Below are 20,318 nucleotides of genomic sequence, written 5' to 3'. Positions count from 1 at the left end.
TCTTCTTAGATGCAAAATAAGTGTATGTAGTCTGGAGACATTTTTCCAATGAGATTTTGATTGATACAGACAATTCAATATGATATATTAAGTAGGAAAATGTATTTGTAATCATTTTTAAACTCTACATGACACCCATCAATAGCAGAGTACTTCTTGATTGGACCTTAGGAACTTAGGAAAACTAAAAGTGTTTCATCCTTATGTGTAGTTTCGAATCTATAAAGTAACCTTGACGACGACGTCTATCTATTCAACTGTAGATATTCCTGAAGTAATAGAGTAAAAAAACGTACAAAAATACCACCATAAATATATATACCAATATCCTTGATATGTCAATGTTTAGTATTAAAAAGATATCATAAAACACATCCTTATTTGAAGAATTTAGTTCAGCAATACCCATTAAAACATAATGAATGCCAGTATTTATCTACAAAATTTATTGCTTTTAAATAATTTAAAATTTTGTAAAAATTTAATCAACAAAGAGCGGTTCAACAAGGACTCAACCAACCGTTCATCTTTTTAACTTAATAATTATAACGGTGCATTAATTGTTTCAATCCATTTATCGCTTAAACTTAGTTGCCTGTGTACTGGTTATGTAAGGATATAGTTTAATTTCTTTTATTTTATTTTTGTAGATAGAAATTCACGATTACTAATAAATTTTCCATTTACCTCAAAACTGAGCAATGAAGTTATTTGTAGTCATTATTGGTTAATTGTCACGAATATAACCTTTAATGTTCTCTGTGATGGTTACCATGGCAACTACTAAACAACAACGAGCACGAGTGAACGCTTGATTTAATTATATTCAAATGCCAATTAGGTAGCGAGGATTAAAATATGGATTTTTCTGAAAGCAGTGAACATGCTAGTGTTGATCGACCAGACGCTTCGCGACCAGTGTCCCGGCGAGGTTTTCGAGAATACACAAATAGTGGGTCTGTCTTGTCAAGGTAATTTAGATTTTGTTAAGTGATTTTGAAGATTTTTCGGTACTTTCAGTGCATCTTATCGAATTTTTTTTTAGGTCTTGGCCTAAGATTTCTGTATCTGTTTCATGATAATTTGTTAAACTAATAGGCAAGTAGGTGATCAGCCTTCTGTGACTGACGCACGCCGTCGACTTTTTGGGTCTAAGGTAAGCCGGTTTCCTCACGATGTTTTCCTTCACCGTTCGAGGTAATGTTAAATGCCCACATAGAAATAAAATCCATTGGTGCTCAGCCGGGGATCGAACCTACGACCTCAGGGATGAGAGTCGCACGCTGAAGCCACTCTGCTCCTATTCGAAATTTCACCAATAGATAAAACTTAGTTCGGAATAACGTAAATTGAATGATTATCGATTTCAGGTAAAAAAGTTAGCAAGTTTAATATTAACTCGCTCTGAGTTGTTCGTTGAGTCTTTGTTTTATTGAATTGCTATGTCAGGAACGAACTTTATCTAATAAGATATTTCAACTAACCTATATTGCATCTGTTCCCAAAAATTCTTGCTTTTACATGGTTATCTTCTATCTTCTCAATTATGTTTCAAGTTAGATAAATGAACAACAGAATAAATATATGTCCATGATTACACTTAGGCACGTAGAGAGAAATTCTATTAGTAATTAAACAAGATTCAAACTCCTCTATTGAGACCTGAGTTGAGATTTGTTGAGAGTTGACTACTAGGCTAGTGTCAGTCTTTCGACTGTATTTTTAATTTACGCAATGATTTTGATTTTGTTCTGTTTTTTTTTTTACAAATATATTTTATAATTAATGTGTCACGTCCCGATTTAATAAAATCTGTCTGGAGATTGTATTACTGCGAATAAATTATAGCAATAGTTATAAAAAAGATAATGAAATAAAAAAATCCAAAGTGTTCAGATCAAAAAACCCATAAAAACATGTTAAAATCGCATACAGGACACAGCACTTTGCTATTATTATTATTAAATTAAAATCTTAAATCCTAACACAAATATACAGTATTTACTATTTTCTTAAGTTTTCAGTATTATTCAGTAATAATAACTATAATTAAAAATGAATAAACAGAACATTAAAACATTTTAAACCCTGTGGCGTATGATGTAAAGCGTGGCAAGCCGAGGAAAAGAACCATGGTGTCCAAGCCTACTTACTTCAAAGCCATTGAGAAACTTATGGGAAGTACATACAGGGTATTCCCAATTCCCATTCAAGTAGAGGCTGATGTCAATGCGAACTTCGCATTGAATCAGGGTGCCAGTGTTTGGCGAAGGATAAGCATTAAGCCAGCCGGTCATTACCGGCTTCCCTAGACCCCACAACCTTACGCGATCTGTAATTGAAGTTTGACCTAATAATTTTTGGAATTCAGATTTACAAACATGATTATCCCAGCTCCTTTGAAAGCTGACGCTATAATAATGAATGTTTTCAGAAGCCTTTGTCAACAAGGTGCCTATTGAATTAAATTCATTTTCAAAGACGTAAACGTTATTAAAAAGAGTGCGCAAAGCATGTCACAGTCGCCTTTAGTGCCAAAGCCAAGTTGTGTTGGTTCAATTTTTTTTTTCAATTTATTAATAACATGTATTACCGCAATTTTCGAGGTTAATGTATGAAAAGTGCTTTCCACAGCAATTGGCCCCAATCCAGCATTTTGTCCGGTAAGAGCCACAAAGTTTGCACCATGTCAAATCGGGGCAATAGCTTGGTTTATCTCCCGGCAAAGCATTTTATTTACAAGATTTTTTAGAGCATCTAAAAGACGAGTCTGACCTGTTTAGCCAACACCGTATAATGTCAATTTTTTTAGATGTAGGGGTGACAGCCCATCCAGGCCCGCAGCTGAACCTGGTTTAAATGAATTTATAGCGTTTAGAATTTCTTCCGTAGACTCGAATTTGAAGGCGGCCGTTAATTAAAAATGGATTAAGACTCGTGGGATCATTAGAATTATTTTTGAGTTTTAGAGTTAGCGATATGTTACCATTATGCACCTACAGTATACAAGAAACAATGTATAAAAGTCAATTTTTTTTTTCCATGAGCCTGTTCTGTTTTCTGTGATATATACACTGTGATGAATATATCTGTGTTGTTATTAAACGAAACTTGTGAATTTTTTTAAGTGACTCTGTGTTTTGTTTATTTTAATTTTATTATTTACATAGGTCACAGGTCAATTTATCCATGTCTACACTCCGCAATTATGAATAATACCAAAAAAAACAAATAAGCATCTTCATAACAATAATAAATGTACAAAGATACTATGAAAAATGCAAATCGCAAAGCAAAAAGCACAAGTGGGAACATAAGCAGAGGCATAAGCAAGAGCACAAGCATTAACATTATTGCATACAAGCACAATTTTTATGAATAAAGCAAATCTCGTCCAGTTACAATTATTCATTATTTTTTTTAGAAGTAGCACAATGCGGCCAACATCTGCCTACAGAGGCAGTACAGCCCGTTTGTCCACCGCGAGTTTTGGACCGGCACCACCTACAGCTGGTCGACAACAAACAGCGATGTCCGGTTTTTCAATGGTGAGTCTAATGGACATTTAGAGGTTTTATTATTATTATTTATCTACTACGGAAATTTATTGGTTAAAAGAGAAAAAAACCTGTAAAAGTTATTATAAAACTTGGCCTTTACTTTCAGATCGACAGACCCATAACCCAACAAGGATTATCAGGTTTACGCACAGGTACAGGCAGAGGTTTCCGCACCCGACAGTTACAGGACAAACGGTACTGGGAAGAACTCATGCAAGTCAAAGTGCGAGAGATGAAATCTGAAATAGCCAGACTCTCTGAACAAGCTGAGGCTGGCGAGAGAGAGAAGTCAGCTAAGAAGCACTATGAGAAGAGAGTACGTGAACTGGCGCAGGAATTAACTGGTAACTACTATTTGGCATATATTATTTAAAGCAGCACATCAGATATCGGCCTTTAAATATATTGTTTCAGGTCTACAAGGAAGACTATCTGATTACAATACTGCAATTAGGATATCAACTGGGGAACTTTCAAAACAAGCGGTTGAAGAGCAACAGAAAGAGCTGGAGAAAAGTAACAAACAATTACAAGAAGAGGTTGAATTATTTTTTTTGGAAAAACAGAGGAAGGAAAATCAATTAAGGCAGTTAAAAGAGCAAATGGATAAGGTAACAAGATGTCAGTACAAATGTGCAATAAGATTAATTAAGCAAAAATAATATTATTCATTAATTTTACAGGAGCAAATAACTCTGACGAGAATTTTGACGGAAATGACGCAAGATCAAAAATTCCAGTACAGTGATTTAGAAGCTACGGCTGCTACTCTAAGGGGTGAAGTTGAACAAGCAAGAACTCAAATTGAACATTTAAATAAAGAAAAAGATGAATTCTTTAGAGAGATTTCTTCAACACAGGTAATCGTAGTTTCTTAAATACATTGACTACCTGTTCGTTTTAATCAATTCACTTTTGGTTATAGATGAAGATGCATCTTTTAGAGCTTCATAAGCGACTAGCGGCTGCGAAAGAAAAGCGTGACAACTTAAAACACGAAATTAATAATCGTTTAGATCCACAAGAGGAAAGAGAAAAGTTACTGCTTCAAGTAATTTACTTACTGTGATTTTGTAACAAATAATATGTTATTTAATTCATAATTGGTAATCTTTAATACATTTTAAGGTTCGTGAAGACAACGCGGCTATCGCTGCTTTAGATAGCAATGCGGCAAATCTAAAGCAACAAATTAAAAATGTACAGGAGTTAATCGAACAAGCTGAACAGGTAAAGTTAGGAAGTTGTACAAAAAATAAAAATTTGGCGAGCCTAATGAGTGATTTTTTATTAGGATCTGGAAGAAGGAAATTCTGACAGGCATAAAAAATATCGAGAGCTTAAAAAAAGAGAAGAGACTATGGACGCTTTTCTTTCGACTTATGAAGACGACTTGAAGAAAGAGAAAGAACGAATTGAGCAACTGGAAAAGGATATTGTTTTCGGATTAGAACATAGCAGCTCTAATATTGACTTAGATCTCAGTGAAATTGATAATTTGAAGCAGAAGGATGGTTACACATATTACGACGATAGTAAGAAAACTGTTGAAATGCTAACAAAAGATTACGAGAGGTTTCAGGCTAATTTAAAGAAAGTAAGATAAGACGATAAGTATTATCGAGTATATGTCTTAATAATGAACTTAACTTTTTAAAAGCATACATTTTAGGTAGAAGCGACGCGTGATCGTCTCGCCAATGAATTACAAACTTTGCCAGAAAAGACCCAGGTCATGAAGGAAGAGTTGCTTTTAATATCAGATTTAGAACGATTAAGAGACGATGGTTAGTAGTATTTGAATAGTTTTGAGATACTAGCTCTTAGTGATGTTTCGCGTTTTAAACTATATAAAAAATATTTTGCATCTTCTAGGTGAAGAAAAAAAGAAAGATTTAGAAAGCGAATTGAGGCAAATAAAAGAAAAATTATCCCCAACTGAGAGTGCAGTTATAGAAGCGTCCAACAAATTAAGGAAGTTGCAAGTAAAGATGCTCCTATATATCTAAATTTCTATATTTATATTATAAATATAAAAATAAATTATAATACTATACCATGACTAGAAAAATTGGCATCGGGGGTCAATTTATGTTATTGGGATTATATATGACAAGAAACATAGTAGTATTATTATGGTTCATGAGTATTTTAGGAACCGTGATGGGTTCAAAAATAAAACAAAACGTATTAAGATGTATTATTGCAATCGCATGAAAAATAAGCTATTATTCGAATAGCCTGACTTTTAATTAATTAAATATTATTATATTTCGTAGGCAAGTCTTGACGGAAACGAAATGTATGTAAAGTTAAACAGCCTTGAAGAGCAACTGGGTCAACTAGAAAACAGAAAAACAATTTTGGAGGAAGACATAACTTCTATTAACCTAAGGGCCGATTATGAACCTATAAAGAAGGAAGCATTCAGAGATTTATTATCCCTTAATAAGAAAATTATTGAAGATTTAAATACTAAGGCTTATTGACTCATATGAATTTATTGTTTCTGTAATTAGTTTATCAGACTCGACACAAATATATATATAATAAAATATGTTGACTTTTATTAACAGAACAATGTCTGAGGTCGTAGGTTAGATCCCCGACTTAGTAGCAATGGACTTTCTGACTATGTGCTTATTTAATCCATGTGGTGAAGGAAAACATCGAGAGGAAACCGGCATGCCTTAGACTCAAAAAGTTGACGACACATGTCAAGAACAGAAGGTTCGAAAAAACAAATGATCACGAAACAAATACAGAAACCTGAGACCCAGTTCTAAGAGGTTGTAAGTGAAGTCGAAGTGACTTTGGAAGATTTTGTTTAATTCTTAAGAATAAATTGGTTATATGACGAAGGGTTTTCTATAAAAGCCTTTAGAAAGCTTATTTTCTAAAATATTTAATATTTCAATTATTTTAGGGATCCTCCGACTCCTAAAATAAAATATAGTCTGTGTTACACAATAGCGAAACTTTGTACATGATTCTCCGTAGTAGTAACATTAAAAACATTTGTTAGCCGAAATTCAAATGTTTGTATAACTGCTATTGAGTTATTTTCAGTTACTTTGCCTGGACTATGAGGAACCATCTGCCTATTTAACAAACCAATAATCAAATTATGAGCCGTAGCAAAAGTTAGTTAAAATATCGATTTTTTTTAATTACACTGCATATTTATTAAATAATATCACAGATACAAACAATTTTCACTTACGAACATCTACTTAAATATTTGCACTTTTCACTTTTTCCAAGAGAACCGATACTTCGGAGGGAATTGGCTTATTATTCGCTTTGCATATGGAACATAAGTTGCGTACAAATCTCTGGGAGGGAGTAATCTCAGCGTCCTGCATTCGGGACCATAGAGCAAGAGCATTTTTGTAGTCATCCTCGCGTTCTAAAAAAAACATTTGAGTTAATACTAAAAGAGCTAGTCAGTGCAGTGTTGGCCTAGTGGCCTGTGTTGGTCAACGTGAGTTTTGCCAACCAATTAATATTTCGATGTGCGTATTTAATATGAACCTAAATCTCTTCATGTGTCAGGTACGTGAGGCTCATCACCTACTTGTCCACAAAGAGTGATCAACTAACATATGGACTATTTTTTTTTCTAAAAAAGCTAATAAAGGTACGGAAATATAATAGAACGACGTCAATGATTAATTTCTGTATAAAATAATGTTATCTATATAAATAAAAATTATAGCAAAATATGTTGCTTAGCTAAAAATCTAACACGGCTAGAAAGGTTTTGATGGAGAGCAAAATTTTAAAAATATAAAAAAAAAATACTTAGGTTTTTATTCCGGGAAACTAAACAGTTTCTATGGGATAGCATAGCAAAATATGTAGGTATGTAGCTAAGACTAGGTAAAAAAAAACATATGAAGACGATGCGAAGTCCGCGGGGACAGCTAGTTTAAGATAAAATCCAATCATTTAAAAATTAAATAAAGAAGTTTTTTTTAATTTCTGTTAACGATTTCCTAGACAAATGCTCTTATACAGCGCCAAGACCTCATATGTACCTTATACAATATGTATATATATGTGGAAGAAGAGTTGGCCTATAATTCATAACCACTGATGCTCTACCTGCCATGATTTAAAGAAGGCCTCCAGTATTAAAAATCCTTTTATATAGTTAGGGCGAGATAACTGTAAAGCACTTACGATAAACATCCAGCATCAAATTGTATATCTCCATAACATCCAAGTGCCTCAAATCTTTCGTACATTCTGCGATCGCTTCAAGCGCGTCCAATCGTTTCTCGTCGGCGAATCGTTCACAGTATCTTAACAAGGCCTCGGGGTGAAAAGTGAATTTGGGGTCTAAGAAAAGCTGTCTCAAGGTTTTCTTGTATCCGACGTCGGCTAAAGCAGCTATTAGGGATAGCTGGAATTTATATAAAAATGCGATTTAGTGAGCTTATTGGTGATTTTTTTTACATTATATTTAATTTTTTAAGTAGAAATAAATGTTCAAGTTAGGTTTTTCGATAAGGCCATTGAATGCATAATTCCATTATACATATGTATATGCATTAGTCAACGGCTTACATAAAATTTGAATTATTACTAACAACTGTCATTATCGGCACTCTCTCAACTGTCACTAAGCAACAATATATTTAATCCTGAATATGATCAATATATAAATTATAAACTAATTATTATGGAATATGGCAAACACTTCGCGAGAGTCAAAAGTAATAATTCAATAATTTAGCTAATAGTGGTAATGGAGAGTGCCCATAGTCGGTAACACAATAGAGATTCCAACTACGATAACAATAATTGTCAGAATTCAATATCACTTTGGATTTAGATATTTGCTATTGCTAAACATAGATGGCGCAATTTCTGATTAACAATTTCATGTCAAAGTAACAGCATTTTTCAATCTCTCACGTACAACTTTTAAAAAATCCTTATCGTTAGTTTGAGTTTCTTAAGATGATACATATCACTGGCATCTATTTCTACTTATTGTAAAAACCCAAGACAAGACTTGAGTTTTGCCAATTATTATTGGTTTTATCTCTAACATATTTACATAAATCATATTATTGCTTTATACACAGATAACATCAATGAATAACTATGCAATGTTGATAAAAAAAATAACAAAAAATATTTTCAAATCCTCAATTCTTACCCGGACATCACTCGTTCCATGAACAGTCTTGCAAACATTAAGTATGGTATTCACCATTTTATTATATCTGCCATTGACCTTCTCGGTGACCAGGAAGAAATCCTCAGACTTCCCCTCGCCCATCATCCTCAGTATGCTGCATAGCAGCTCGTGTTTTAGGGGCGTCTTCTTATACTTCTTTGCAAGTCGAACGAATTCATAGACCGCTTCTTGGAAGTTCTCACTGAAAATTAAATAGCGAAACTCAAACAACCATTAAAGATCGGCAATTGTTTAGTAACAGTTCGTGCATTTTGTAACTCCAATTTTTCTTTTCAAGTGGGTTATTATATTTGCATGTCCGGTGAAGGTGACAAAATCAGAATGTATTAAAGTAGAGTCGCACGAAGTCGTAGACAGAAGCCAAGACGTCTGTAAAGATTCTAGACCTTTTCAAAAATTGGCACTAGATAATTAATACACTTGTTTAATTAACCAAGTAGAATACTGCACTTGTTACCAGTTCGCAGATGATACGTGTTTGCTAGTTCGAAATTGGAAAAGGGACTCTCGTAAAGCTATTGAACGGAGAAATCGATTTTAACAACATAATACACTTATTATGTTGTTGGTGACACGATGCTAAACCTTGGTACTTGGTATTGAAAACTGTTTATCATACAATCCAGTTTTAATAATAATACATAGCTTTAATCCGTTCAAAAAGTGTTTTTCTTAAGTGTCTTTTAGTCAAGCACTTTTTACGCGATAACATAAAAAAACGAGTTGAGCATGACGTACAGACCCGAGCGGACCGTAAGTTCGGCTCCGTACATCGAGAGAGCAAAGAACGAGAACGTTGAGATATTTGCAACCGCGGTTAATTAATGAACTCCCAGTCAGATATTAGATAACCGAACCTTAACCAACATACAAAAGTAAGTTGAAAAACTACTTTTATATTCATTTGTCGCGTCTCACAGCACACACACACATTTTCTAATATAACATATTATGATTTTATTCTATTATTGTCACATAAATTAAATTAAAAAAAAAAACTGGAAAATTCAAAATATCAATCGTTATTGCAAGGACTACTAAAATACTTTTAACACTGTCTATTTTTTATTCACGGAACTGGACAGACGTTTGGCCTTATGTTAAGTGAGATGCCGCCGCGAGATATTGGAGGACACGCCTATAAAAGAGATGTCTATTTAGCTGTCGCTTGAATGAACTTGAAGCCATGTTATACTGTTTGGGAAAGATTTAAAACAGCAGAGAAGTGAACACGCTTTTTACGAGAAACGACAGTCTATGATGCATTTTCATCTATAGAAAATAACATATAACCTTTGCAATTCATAAAATAGACTTACGTCTTCAAATGCGCTCTAACTAATGGTCCTAGTAGTGTGTTAGTCGGCTTGCAATAGTTCAAAGAACTGAGAAGCTCAAACATTTTCCTCGTATCAACGTGTGAGCCCTGAGCTGATATCGCATCCAAAAGCCGCCAGCAATTCTTTGATATACTCTGACCGCCTGATACTCTCCTGAAATAACACAAAATAGTGCACAATATAAAAAATATTTATTAAATATGTCGGAATTGGCTCAGACATCAGTAATACAATTTAATTCATAATTTAATCAATAAAAATAATAGCAGTGAGGGAGAGAGGTGACAGTCGGTTAAGACTGCGGTCCGTGCACCAAATACGTGCGGATATTTTTTTTTTAAAGAATGGAATCTCGATGTTGGCCTTAAGGGCCTTTACAGCTCAGCTCGGGCTGTTTTGGCGAGCGTAGCTCGGCCAGAATAGCGTTTTATCCCGCGGCTAGCGCAAGGGCGTCTCCTGTGAGACTCGAACCTCGGCTTGGGCCGTCGCGGGGTGGTCAATCGCTTGAAGGGCAGGACGGAAGCTCACTAGAGTGAGCGAAGTTCTTCTCGTCCGTTTTAGCCCTTGAGAACTGGCAGTAAATGTAAAATTAGAAACATTAAATATGTATTTCTTTATTGCCGTTCATAAGTGTACATTGTGTTCCCTAAAATAAATGATTTTGAAGTTTACCAAAACTGAGAGAAAAAAATGGTGACTAACCTTCTGTAACTGATACACGTTGTCAAATTTTTGGGTCTAAGGCATGCTGATTTCCTCACGATAATTTATTTTACGCACATATACAGAAATCCTAAATCAGAGAAACTACAAACTCAGAGATGAGTGTCGCACGCTAAAGCCGCTAGGCCATTACTCTGCTCGATAGAAAAATGAAAATGTTAAAAACTTCATTATTACCGTCACCGAAAGACTACGAAGGAATATGAGAAGGTAGTGATCTTACCGTCTCTTAGACTGCTCTTGTATTAACACAAAGGCCTGGCTGATCTTCTTTCTATACACCATCAAAGTTGCGAAGTCGATAACTTTGAATTCGTCTAACATGAAGTTAGGGGCAGACCGGCTAAGATCAGCTAACGTCAGTTCAGCTAAGTCAAGCTCACCTAACTTCACGTGAAGGTCAAACATTGCAGCTTTCATACCAGCTGATAGAAATACCTGGAATCGTATTCAAGAAATGTTTTGGTTGTCTTTTTAATAGTCACAGAGTTGTCCTCAGGTGTAACGATGCTTCCAGTACTAAGAAATTTTTCCATGTCCTTTGCAATAGAAGGTATCTTATCTGTTATTTTTGTCATCAAAAAAAATATTATCATAGTGCAATAAAATTATGCGCTACTTCATTGAACTATAATATTTTAATAGGTTACGTCGTTAGATAACGTCATAGTAGGTGCAAACTTGTAAGGTAGTTTTTTGTTCAACTCCAGCCAATTATTAAAAACCAGAACCTCTTTAAAAGATAAGCACTGAAGGACAACTCAGGTATTAAAGTGATTAAGTAGGCTGTGCGGAATGATAACTGACATGGCGGTTATGCAAACCTAATTTAATTATTACTTTGTCGTTGGATCATTCATTCACAAAAATCAAACTTTTATTTTTTTCATATTATGAAGACTACACGTAATATAGCATTGCAGATACACCAAATGCCACATCGGTTCTCTTACTGCACTCTATAAACTTTAAGCCATTTAATATACGTTCTCACATTCAAATATGTTTAAATCACGAACCCCTTCTTTCTGACACCTGTCTGCGATCTCCCTGGCAGCTGGAAGATTTCCTTCCCTGCAATATTGTTGCAACAGCTTACGGAGAACGCCGCGTGTGTTCATACCCTTCGCCTCTAGCTCGCTTAAATGAGCGCGAAGAGAACCTTCGTTCATATGTTTCTGTAGATATATAATGAGTTCTCAAAATGTATGACTACCCACCCTCAAAGTTAAATTACTATGAAATACTACCATCTTTCCTAATAGCGGGTGAACTATATCGTTAATAATGATCACCATATGTGAAAGAACTCTTGAAATAGTTAAATTCATTTACAAAACTTTACGTCTCTTTCTATATTAGCGAAAACACGATTTAACACGAAGAGACAAATGAATTACTTAAGGTTGCAATTATATTGATTTAGGTTTCATGAATGAGCTGATTTGACATGTTTGTTTGAACAATTTTTCTCTAGAACTCAATCGTATACATCGTTAAGGGCGTGTTCGATCGTTAAGAAACGTTTTCGATCGACCGTTTATCTCCGACACGTCAACGATGAAACTCACAAATGACGTGGCTTTCTTTTATTTATTTTTAAAGTATTAGTAAAGGACTTTTGAAAATCGAATCAGTCGATCCAGAGATTAGAGGGCTACAATCTCGCAAACTTTACCTCCTTATAATATTAGTACAGGTTACAAGTGGAACTAGTCTCAATTTACATTATTTAGAATTTTTACCTATATATATAAGATTCACAATACTTACTGGATGAGGCATATTTTGCACAAAGAACTCTCCTTCGTCTTTTAATCGCTCGTCCATAATATTGAATAAAGCCTCTTTTAGATTATCTTTGTTTTTATGGTCTTCTGGTATATTAGATAAGCAGATATCGCACGCTGCCGTAGAAATCCTCTTGGAAGTGGAACTTAAAGCCTGTAAGATAAGTAATTTCTAAATAATTTCAAAATTTCTGTTTTCTTGTAATTAAATCCGCTGATAGAAAATGTAAAAAAAAGCCTTGGTATTAATTAGAATCTGATTGTTCAAATAATAGTTGTAAAAAACGGGAACCAATGAAATTAATTTTAATTTAACATCTATTGTATTCAAATCAGTCTCTCAAGTCTAGCCATGAGCAAGTTAAACTTCATGTAGATATGCTTTTTAACCTAAATTTATTATCAGCTTACCTTAGCGATATTCAAAACATCATTAACATTGTCCTTGACATGTTTGCCTTTCATAAACTGACAAAGACACCTTCCAATCCAATCCTTACTCGTATCTACAGCCTTCGTCGTCATATCCTCTAGTATGTGTATGGTAGATTTCAAATCTCCACTCATTAGATATCCTTTATATAATGCTTTTATTAGACGCTCACAATCCACTTTGCCTTGGAATAGTTCACCTGAAAAGTACATTCTTAATATTGATATACTAAAATATGTTGTTTATGTTTACAAACATCCGGTATTCTATACCTACCGATCAAACATCAAAAAATTGTCAAAACATGACATATTCCATACAAATGTGCATGTCACGCCTGTGGCAAAATCTATTTGTTTGGCCCTAAAATCTGTGACGGTAAAAGCTTGGTCTTGGTTTACGCGAGTACACTAGCTAGGGGCGGCGTGCATGCATCGGGTTGTCTCTTTCCCTAAAATATAGCGAGGGGGCCGATGGCTGGCCATGCGTGATATTCGTGAACGGGTGCTACTTATGATGACTGGTCGTACTTGAATTCGTGTATGCGGTGATTTTAGTTATTTCGACTATGTATGTATGTATGTGTGGACTCTGTTTCCGCACTTAGACGCTCAATAGGTCCATTGTGCGTAAAGTCCTGGCTAACTAAGCCAGCCTAACTCCTTCCAGAAGCACAGAAGTCTCCTGGGCACCTCGCAGGCTTCACGGAGCGACCTCACTGTTCCGAGGATTTCTACACGTTGCTTAGTCACAGCCTCGCATTCCAGGACTACGTGGGTGACTGATTCCTCTGCGCTGAAACAGCCTCTGCACAGGGGGCTGTCTGTCGCGCCTAGGACATAAAGATGTTTATTAAGGAGACAATGGCCCGTAATTGTCCCTATCATTGTTTTCAGATTTATTCTATTCAAGTTTAGAAGTTGTTTGGTAAGCTGTCGGTTGACTGCTGGCAGAGCCATTTTGGACTGTCTGCAGCCCGCACCTTGTGACCAACGTTGATGTTGGAGCTCTGTGGATCTCTGGCATACCCAGGCTCGCACCTGCGAGAAGGATAAGGGAAGGAGCGGATACGGACCTGCAGGCCTCATCTCCGAACCTCTTCTCGCAAGCTCATCGGCAGCATCGTTGCCAAGTGATCCACTATGTCCCTTGATCCACTGCAGGGTAACTCTGTTTGTCAGGGTTATTGCCTCGTGACAATCCAGTATCAGTCTACTGTTGGTCTTTTTGCTTACCAACGCCATCAGCACAGACGCACTGGCGGATACGAACTTAATACAAAAGTTATTAATTCCTAACCGCTGCACGGCTCTGGCTGCTTCAGTTATAGCGACACATTCGCACTGAAAGATCGAGCTGTATGTGCCCAAGGGTAGGTGTATGTTGATATTGAGATCAAGAGAGAATATGCCAGCTCCAGAGCCACAGCCTGTTTTTGAGCCATCGGTGTATATGCACAGCTCATTCAGGGGTGATCTATCACATTCCTCTTCTCTCATTTGCACATGGTATCTTCTGTTAAGTATGTTCTGATTTGTGATCCTATCACATGGAGCGGCTAATAGAGGTTGGTACTCTATCACCCTGTTAAGAATCGCTGTGTGTGTGCTGTAGTGATTTTTGCCCCATAGATCCAGCACCTTCAGCCTAATGGCAGCCAGTGCCGCCTTCTGCTGTATGTGTAGGTCCAGAGGCAAAACTTGTAGGGCTATCTCCAAATTCGACTATGTAAGTGCGTGCTCCTATTTCACCATGCCTCCTGCTGATATAGGATCTTTGACAAACTGAGACGAATCTTTATTTTTAATTTATTATTTATTACTTGGGTCATGTAGAACATGGTGTAATGGTTGCCCCCTACAAACTCTCTTCAGTTCTACGCCCTTGATTTGATAAGTGGTAGTAAATGTAAAATTAGAAGCATTTAATGTATATTTTTTAACGTTCATACGTGTACATTGTGTTACCTATATGAATAAATGATTTTTGACACATTTCCATTTTTTTTTTACAAACTGCGAGTTTATCACAGTAACTAGTTGTAGGCACCGAAAGATAACGATTGTTATTCCATTTTCTAAATATAAAATAAGTTTTACTAAAAAGTCAACATATGAAAACCCGTCAGCGATAAACAGTACCTAACAGAGACCCCACTATTGCGATATTTATTCCTAACTCGACAAAATATGTAGTGGTTGGAAAAGAGTTCTTCTTCAGAGGTCAAACTTTATTTTATTTTATTATACTATACTTACATATTTCGCTTGCAGCTCGTACTTGACCCGTATTCAGCAAAGTCTCCATCATTGGAGTCAATACCAAACTTACATTGAGACCCGTTTCTAGGAATTTCTTCATCAGATTCTGAGGAGACGTGAAGCTGACGAAAGGAAGTACGTAGAGGAAGATTGTGTCATAATCTGGTTTTACATCCATAGTCACCATTGTTGATAGTGTGTTCATGATACCTAAATTTTAAAAGATCACTAATGTTAGACAATAGAAATACGACTATTGCAAAATGTAAATAGCGACTAATGCAGCATTATATAAATCGATAACAATGCTAAGACAAGAAGAAAGGATCTTTAGCTTATAAATTTAAAAAATATATCAGTTTAGATTAGAAAAAATAATATATATATAATAAGAATCATCTATAACTTTCATTGAATACATATAAAATGGGACGATTGATATCACCTAACACAATTCTGGGTATATACTAATAAAAAAATAATTTTGACAAGATGCTTTGAAGACCAAGAAAAGCTAAATGAGGCACTGTGTTTGTATAGGTATTCATTAAAATAGAATGGTTTATATTAACTATCTTAAATATTAAATCATAATTGTATGTTATTTAGTTTGAGTACTGATTACATTGCAATGATTTTTATAGTATATCACTAAATTAATTTATGAGATAATTGTGCCATTAAAAAAATATTCTCACCCTTTTCTCCATATGTTTTAGAACTATGCAACAATATAGGCCAGAAGTAATGTGGTCTTAGTGGCATTCCGAGAAGCTTCATTCTAGTGAACATTTCCAAGGCCAAGGGAACTTTTCCTAATTGTAAAGCACATTCAGATGCATTTTGCAGTGCTATAGGGTTTCTCCCAGACGACATCAGCTCTTGCGTTACAAGGGCTATTACACTTGAGGGCTGTAAATTAATAAGTACTCTAATCAGTATTTCAAAGAAACTAGTCTTAATAGTCTCAAATTGACATGTCTGTCAGACACTGAGGACAAGGGCATTGACAGCCTTTACAGAATTGATACATTGTTTTCTTGTAAGATGAATTTCATTAATTGTTTTGAAAATACTTCAATGACCAGCTGGTTATTGATGGAATTTGCAAAAGTATGTTTCATAAAGTTATCTGGTTAAATATTTATTTATTTATATGTTCTAAAACAATGTGTATGTCTAAAAATACAAGAAAATATGATATCACAAATTTAACACACACATACATATCAATTGTATTAGAACATAAGTAATCTTTGAAAGGAGAAAAATTAAAACAAATAAGACAATAAAAAAATCTAAAATTAATAATAAGTAATAATTATTAAATTGCTAAAACCTAAATGAAAACTTAAACCTCATTAAGTGTATGATAAACAAGGTTACGGTAACTTGGCAGACAGTTTTAAACACATCAATAATTTCATCGATGTTAGTAATCAAGTCGTAAGAGCGAGATAGCCTATTCACTGGACTATTCAAAGTAGCAGATAGGCGAGCCGTAGGTATGTACACAAAACTTTTAGTTCGAGTAACTCTAGGATTACTAAGAATGGAATTTTTTCTAAGAAGATAAGTGTGAATATTAATTCTAAGGAAACGTTTTTGAACCATTTCAATAGTATTTATGTATTTTTGTTATGTGGTGACCAGATTACAGTAGCATACTCTAAAATACTACATGCAAGTGATTTGTAAGAATAACTGTACTTTGAACGTTGGTAAAGGATGAAGAGGACCTTAATACAAAACCTAGCATTTTATTATAATTGTTAGTATCTTACCAATGACGCCTTCACACAATCCCTGACCAAACTTCTTCCATGTAGTCCTTGGTCGTCTTTAGGCCCAAAAGATGGCAATGGCAAACATTTGTAGATCTCAAGAGCAACCAATGGATGGTTTTGAAAAACAAGTAAAGTTGCTACACTTTGCATATATGGTGAAATTGATGGTGATTTGAGTATAGCTTCTGGCAAATACTGTAATACCTAAAACAATGTAAACAACACCACATAAACAAATGTTTACCACAAATAATAAAAAAAATACGCAAAATTATGAAATTATAGATTTTTTTTAATCTGTTAATTGCACTTTCAATAACTAGTTATGGCTGGTAATACACCAGGCATAACCAAGTTATAATGCCATATAATTATATGTTATAGTGCATTTATCTAAAGACAGTGTGACAGTTAGTCATACAATACACTCATTTTTATACTAACCTTTGGCACTGGCTCATAATTTACAACATCAGCTAAACTTTTGACTATTTCCATAATGTGGATTTCGTCAAACTGTATTTCATTATTTTCAGCTTTCTTCATCTCATCAAGAAGCATATTGTGCTTTTTATTCCAAGCATAAGCTCTTGCTATCGCGGTGTAAGTGTCAACAGATTTATTTATTTTTAAAGAGCTCATCATAGTTGTTACTTCTTGGATGCCACTTAATTTTCTATAACAAGGATCATATCTTTAATTAAAATAGAAAATTACTACATATAAATATAATTTTTTTAATTAGTTTATTTTCAGTCCCACCTAAAATTCAAGCCCATGATATGGAGTTCATAATGCTTACCACTTAGGCAGTTAAATTCAGCATATATATACCTATATTAGCCTATATTATTACATTAAAAACTTATAAAAATAACTTACCCAGCTTTACCATGGCAAACAATAAGTGAGTTGAAAACATTCTCACTGGCTGGTATTTCTAAAGCTTTCATGTTTGAAATCACTTCTGTAGCTCTATTGATATCACCTGCCTGTCATGTAAAGGTCATACAAAATTGGTTACTTACAAAAAAAATAGGTCCATATTATAAGCATACTATGTATGGGCCTAATTCTTAGTCCAGAATTAAAATAAGAATTATAAACTAACCTCACTTAAAGCCTTTAACATCAACTCATAAGTAGTGTTATTTGGTTTAACAGGTAACATCTGGTCTATGAAGTTATTAGGTATCACTGTCCTCATGTTTGCAACATATACTCTCAGCAGCTCATTATAATGGTCTATATCAAATTTTGTATGGCATCTGAAATTTATATAATATTTATTTGTAATATTTTCACACCCATTTTTACATCTTTAAGGTCTCTACCCATTACACCGTATTATACCATGACCATGCTATGAATGTGTCAGACAAAAAAATATTCTTTGTATGAAAAGTATGGGACTATGCTCACTAGACCGTTCCATCACCAACCAACACCGTCGCGTGTCATGCTCGGAGCGGCAACTATTCTCAATAAGAATATTTTGCCGGTCCTGGTACGCTCCATGCATGACATGCGACGTTGCCAAACCACTGTGCGAAGGCGGTATTCCCCTTTGGTTTTTCGTTCTTTTATGGAATCGTGAATCCAGTAGCGTCGAGTTTTTGTTGCACGTTCTTGTTCTTCTTCATCCAATATTATGGCAATCATTGCCAATTGTCTAGTGGTTCTTCTAATAGCCATAGTGACATGAAAGCACACGTCCGCTAGAGTCTGATATGCACATGAGAATGACGGATTCCGATCAACTACGTTATAATAATATAAGGACATCATACGGGTTGTGTGCGGTCATCGTACGCGTTACATACGGGTACAAAACGCCGTCGGTCCGTTCAGTGGGCAAGGTAGACCGTGTCGTATTATTTTCCGTGCCTGACACGTTCATAGGATGGTCATGGTATAATACGGTGTAATGGGTAGAGACCTTTATAGCATTTTCCTGCATAAACATATTACAAAATATGCATATAGGGGAAACAATTTGTCAATTTAGTAACTAGGTTGTACATAAATAGAGGTTTAAGTGATACCTATAATCACAATACATAGATAACTCTTTGAGTCAAGTGTGATTACATACCATCAGTAAGAGTGCAAATAAGCAAATATGTTTAGGTGTCTGAACCATTGATGCATTTTAAGCCAGCAGGTAACACATCAATTAGATTAATTTGGGCACACTAAGTTGAATGAACAAAAACCTTTTAGAGTCTATGTGCGGAAACCGACGGTCTATAAACCATACTGTTACTATTTTTCAGGCTATAATTCAAAGATACTATTTGACAGTTATACAATATCTTACTTAATAGTATTCCATATTTCCTCAACCAATATCATTCTTGCGGCTGGGGTCTCATCAGGTAACAGTTCTGAACAGCAACTTATGAGGAGCAGCTCTTGTTTTTTAGTAGAGAATTTAACCTCCTTAATTTTGTTTATCACTCTTATTAAATCATTTTTGTATACTCTATGCCTTTGATAGATGTCTGAAGAGAGGTTAGCAATCAATTTTTCTAATAAGTCCTCGGGCGATAGTTTTTTTGTTAATCTTGTAAAATCCTTCTGTAAGGCTCCAGAAAGTAATATTCTGTTTTTACTTGAAATCTTTTCAGAACTGTGTTCACTCTCACAACCAGTGACTTTACGAATTTGTCTGTAATAAATAAACGGTTCAAGATGAACTGAAGATCTAGGTTTACACTTATATATAGAAGATATATAGAAGTTTGATTGATAGACATTGATTTCCTAACCTATATTGTAGAATTTCACATTTACAACAGAGAGGTGGAAATTTTCTATTTAAAAACAATTTCCTCTTTATTAATGTTGTAAACATTTGTCTCGTTAACATATTAAATTTATTGTTACAAACTTAAAAATGTTATAAATAAACTTTAATTTATTATTATTTACATAAATGAATTTGAATTTATTATCCAATCCAATAACAATATAATTTTGACATCTACCACAATTTTTATTTTTCGAAATTTTTATTATTAGTTATCGGCTGTCAACTTTGTTTTTTTTATAATTTTATGGGCTGGTAACAAGCCTTTTACTTAAAGTCTTATTTTCAAAAAACACAAATTTTCAGTTATTTTTTTTATTTGCATGTTCATATTATATAATATAATATTCTAACGTTCCACTAGTTTTCTTAAATCAATTATTGTGTATTAAATTGTTAG

The 20,318-nt window shown here is 34.5% G+C and overlaps 2 protein-coding genes across 3 annotated transcripts; one reads left to right on the top strand and one right to left on the bottom strand.

The window, feature by feature from the left end:
- The first annotated feature begins 806 nt into the window (after nucleotides 1–806).
- Nucleotides 807–6,088, top strand: LOC123716219 (intraflagellar transport protein 74 homolog). The gene is made up of 11 exons (XM_045671850.1): nucleotides 807–971; nucleotides 3,425–3,548; nucleotides 3,667–3,904; nucleotides 3,975–4,171; nucleotides 4,244–4,420; nucleotides 4,486–4,611; nucleotides 4,689–4,790; nucleotides 4,855–5,157; nucleotides 5,233–5,347; nucleotides 5,436–5,545; nucleotides 5,840–6,088. The coding sequence occupies exons 1-11, from the start codon at nucleotides 859–861 to the stop codon at nucleotides 6,047–6,049; spliced, it is 1,815 nt and encodes a 604-aa protein (XP_045527806.1). The 5' UTR covers nucleotides 807–858; the 3' UTR covers nucleotides 6,050–6,088.
- On the bottom strand, nucleotides 3,468–20,062 carry LOC123716218 (leucine-rich PPR motif-containing protein, mitochondrial-like). Of its 2 annotated transcripts, XM_045671849.1 has the most exons (17): nucleotides 19,878–20,062; nucleotides 19,427–19,777; nucleotides 18,218–18,374; nucleotides 17,989–18,098; nucleotides 17,551–17,782; nucleotides 17,104–17,310; nucleotides 16,018–16,231; nucleotides 15,317–15,529; nucleotides 13,037–13,257; nucleotides 12,609–12,779; nucleotides 11,855–12,013; nucleotides 11,059–11,273; nucleotides 10,092–10,265; nucleotides 8,731–8,953; nucleotides 7,746–7,968; nucleotides 6,784–6,969; nucleotides 3,468–3,554 (listed from the first exon to the last, which is right to left on the bottom strand). In XM_045671849.1, the coding sequence occupies exons 1-16, from the start codon at nucleotides 19,976–19,978 to the stop codon at nucleotides 6,794–6,796; spliced, it is 3,147 nt and encodes a 1,048-aa protein (XP_045527805.1). In that variant the 5' UTR covers nucleotides 19,979–20,062; the 3' UTR covers nucleotides 3,468–3,554; nucleotides 6,784–6,793. The 2 variants fall into 2 exon arrangements, with proteins under 2 accessions (XP_045527805.1, XP_045527804.1); XM_045671848.1 differs by lacking the exon at nucleotides 3,468–3,554 and having other exon boundaries at nucleotides 6,727–6,969.
- Between the last annotated feature and the right edge of the window lie 256 nt (nucleotides 20,063–20,318).

Source organism: Pieris brassicae, chromosome 11 (assembly GCF_905147105.1).
Source record: "Pieris brassicae chromosome 11, ilPieBrab1.1, whole genome shotgun sequence".
NCBI lineage: Eukaryota > Metazoa > Arthropoda > Insecta > Lepidoptera > Pieridae > Pieris > Pieris brassicae.
This window is presented reverse-complemented; position numbering and strand designations above follow the sequence as displayed.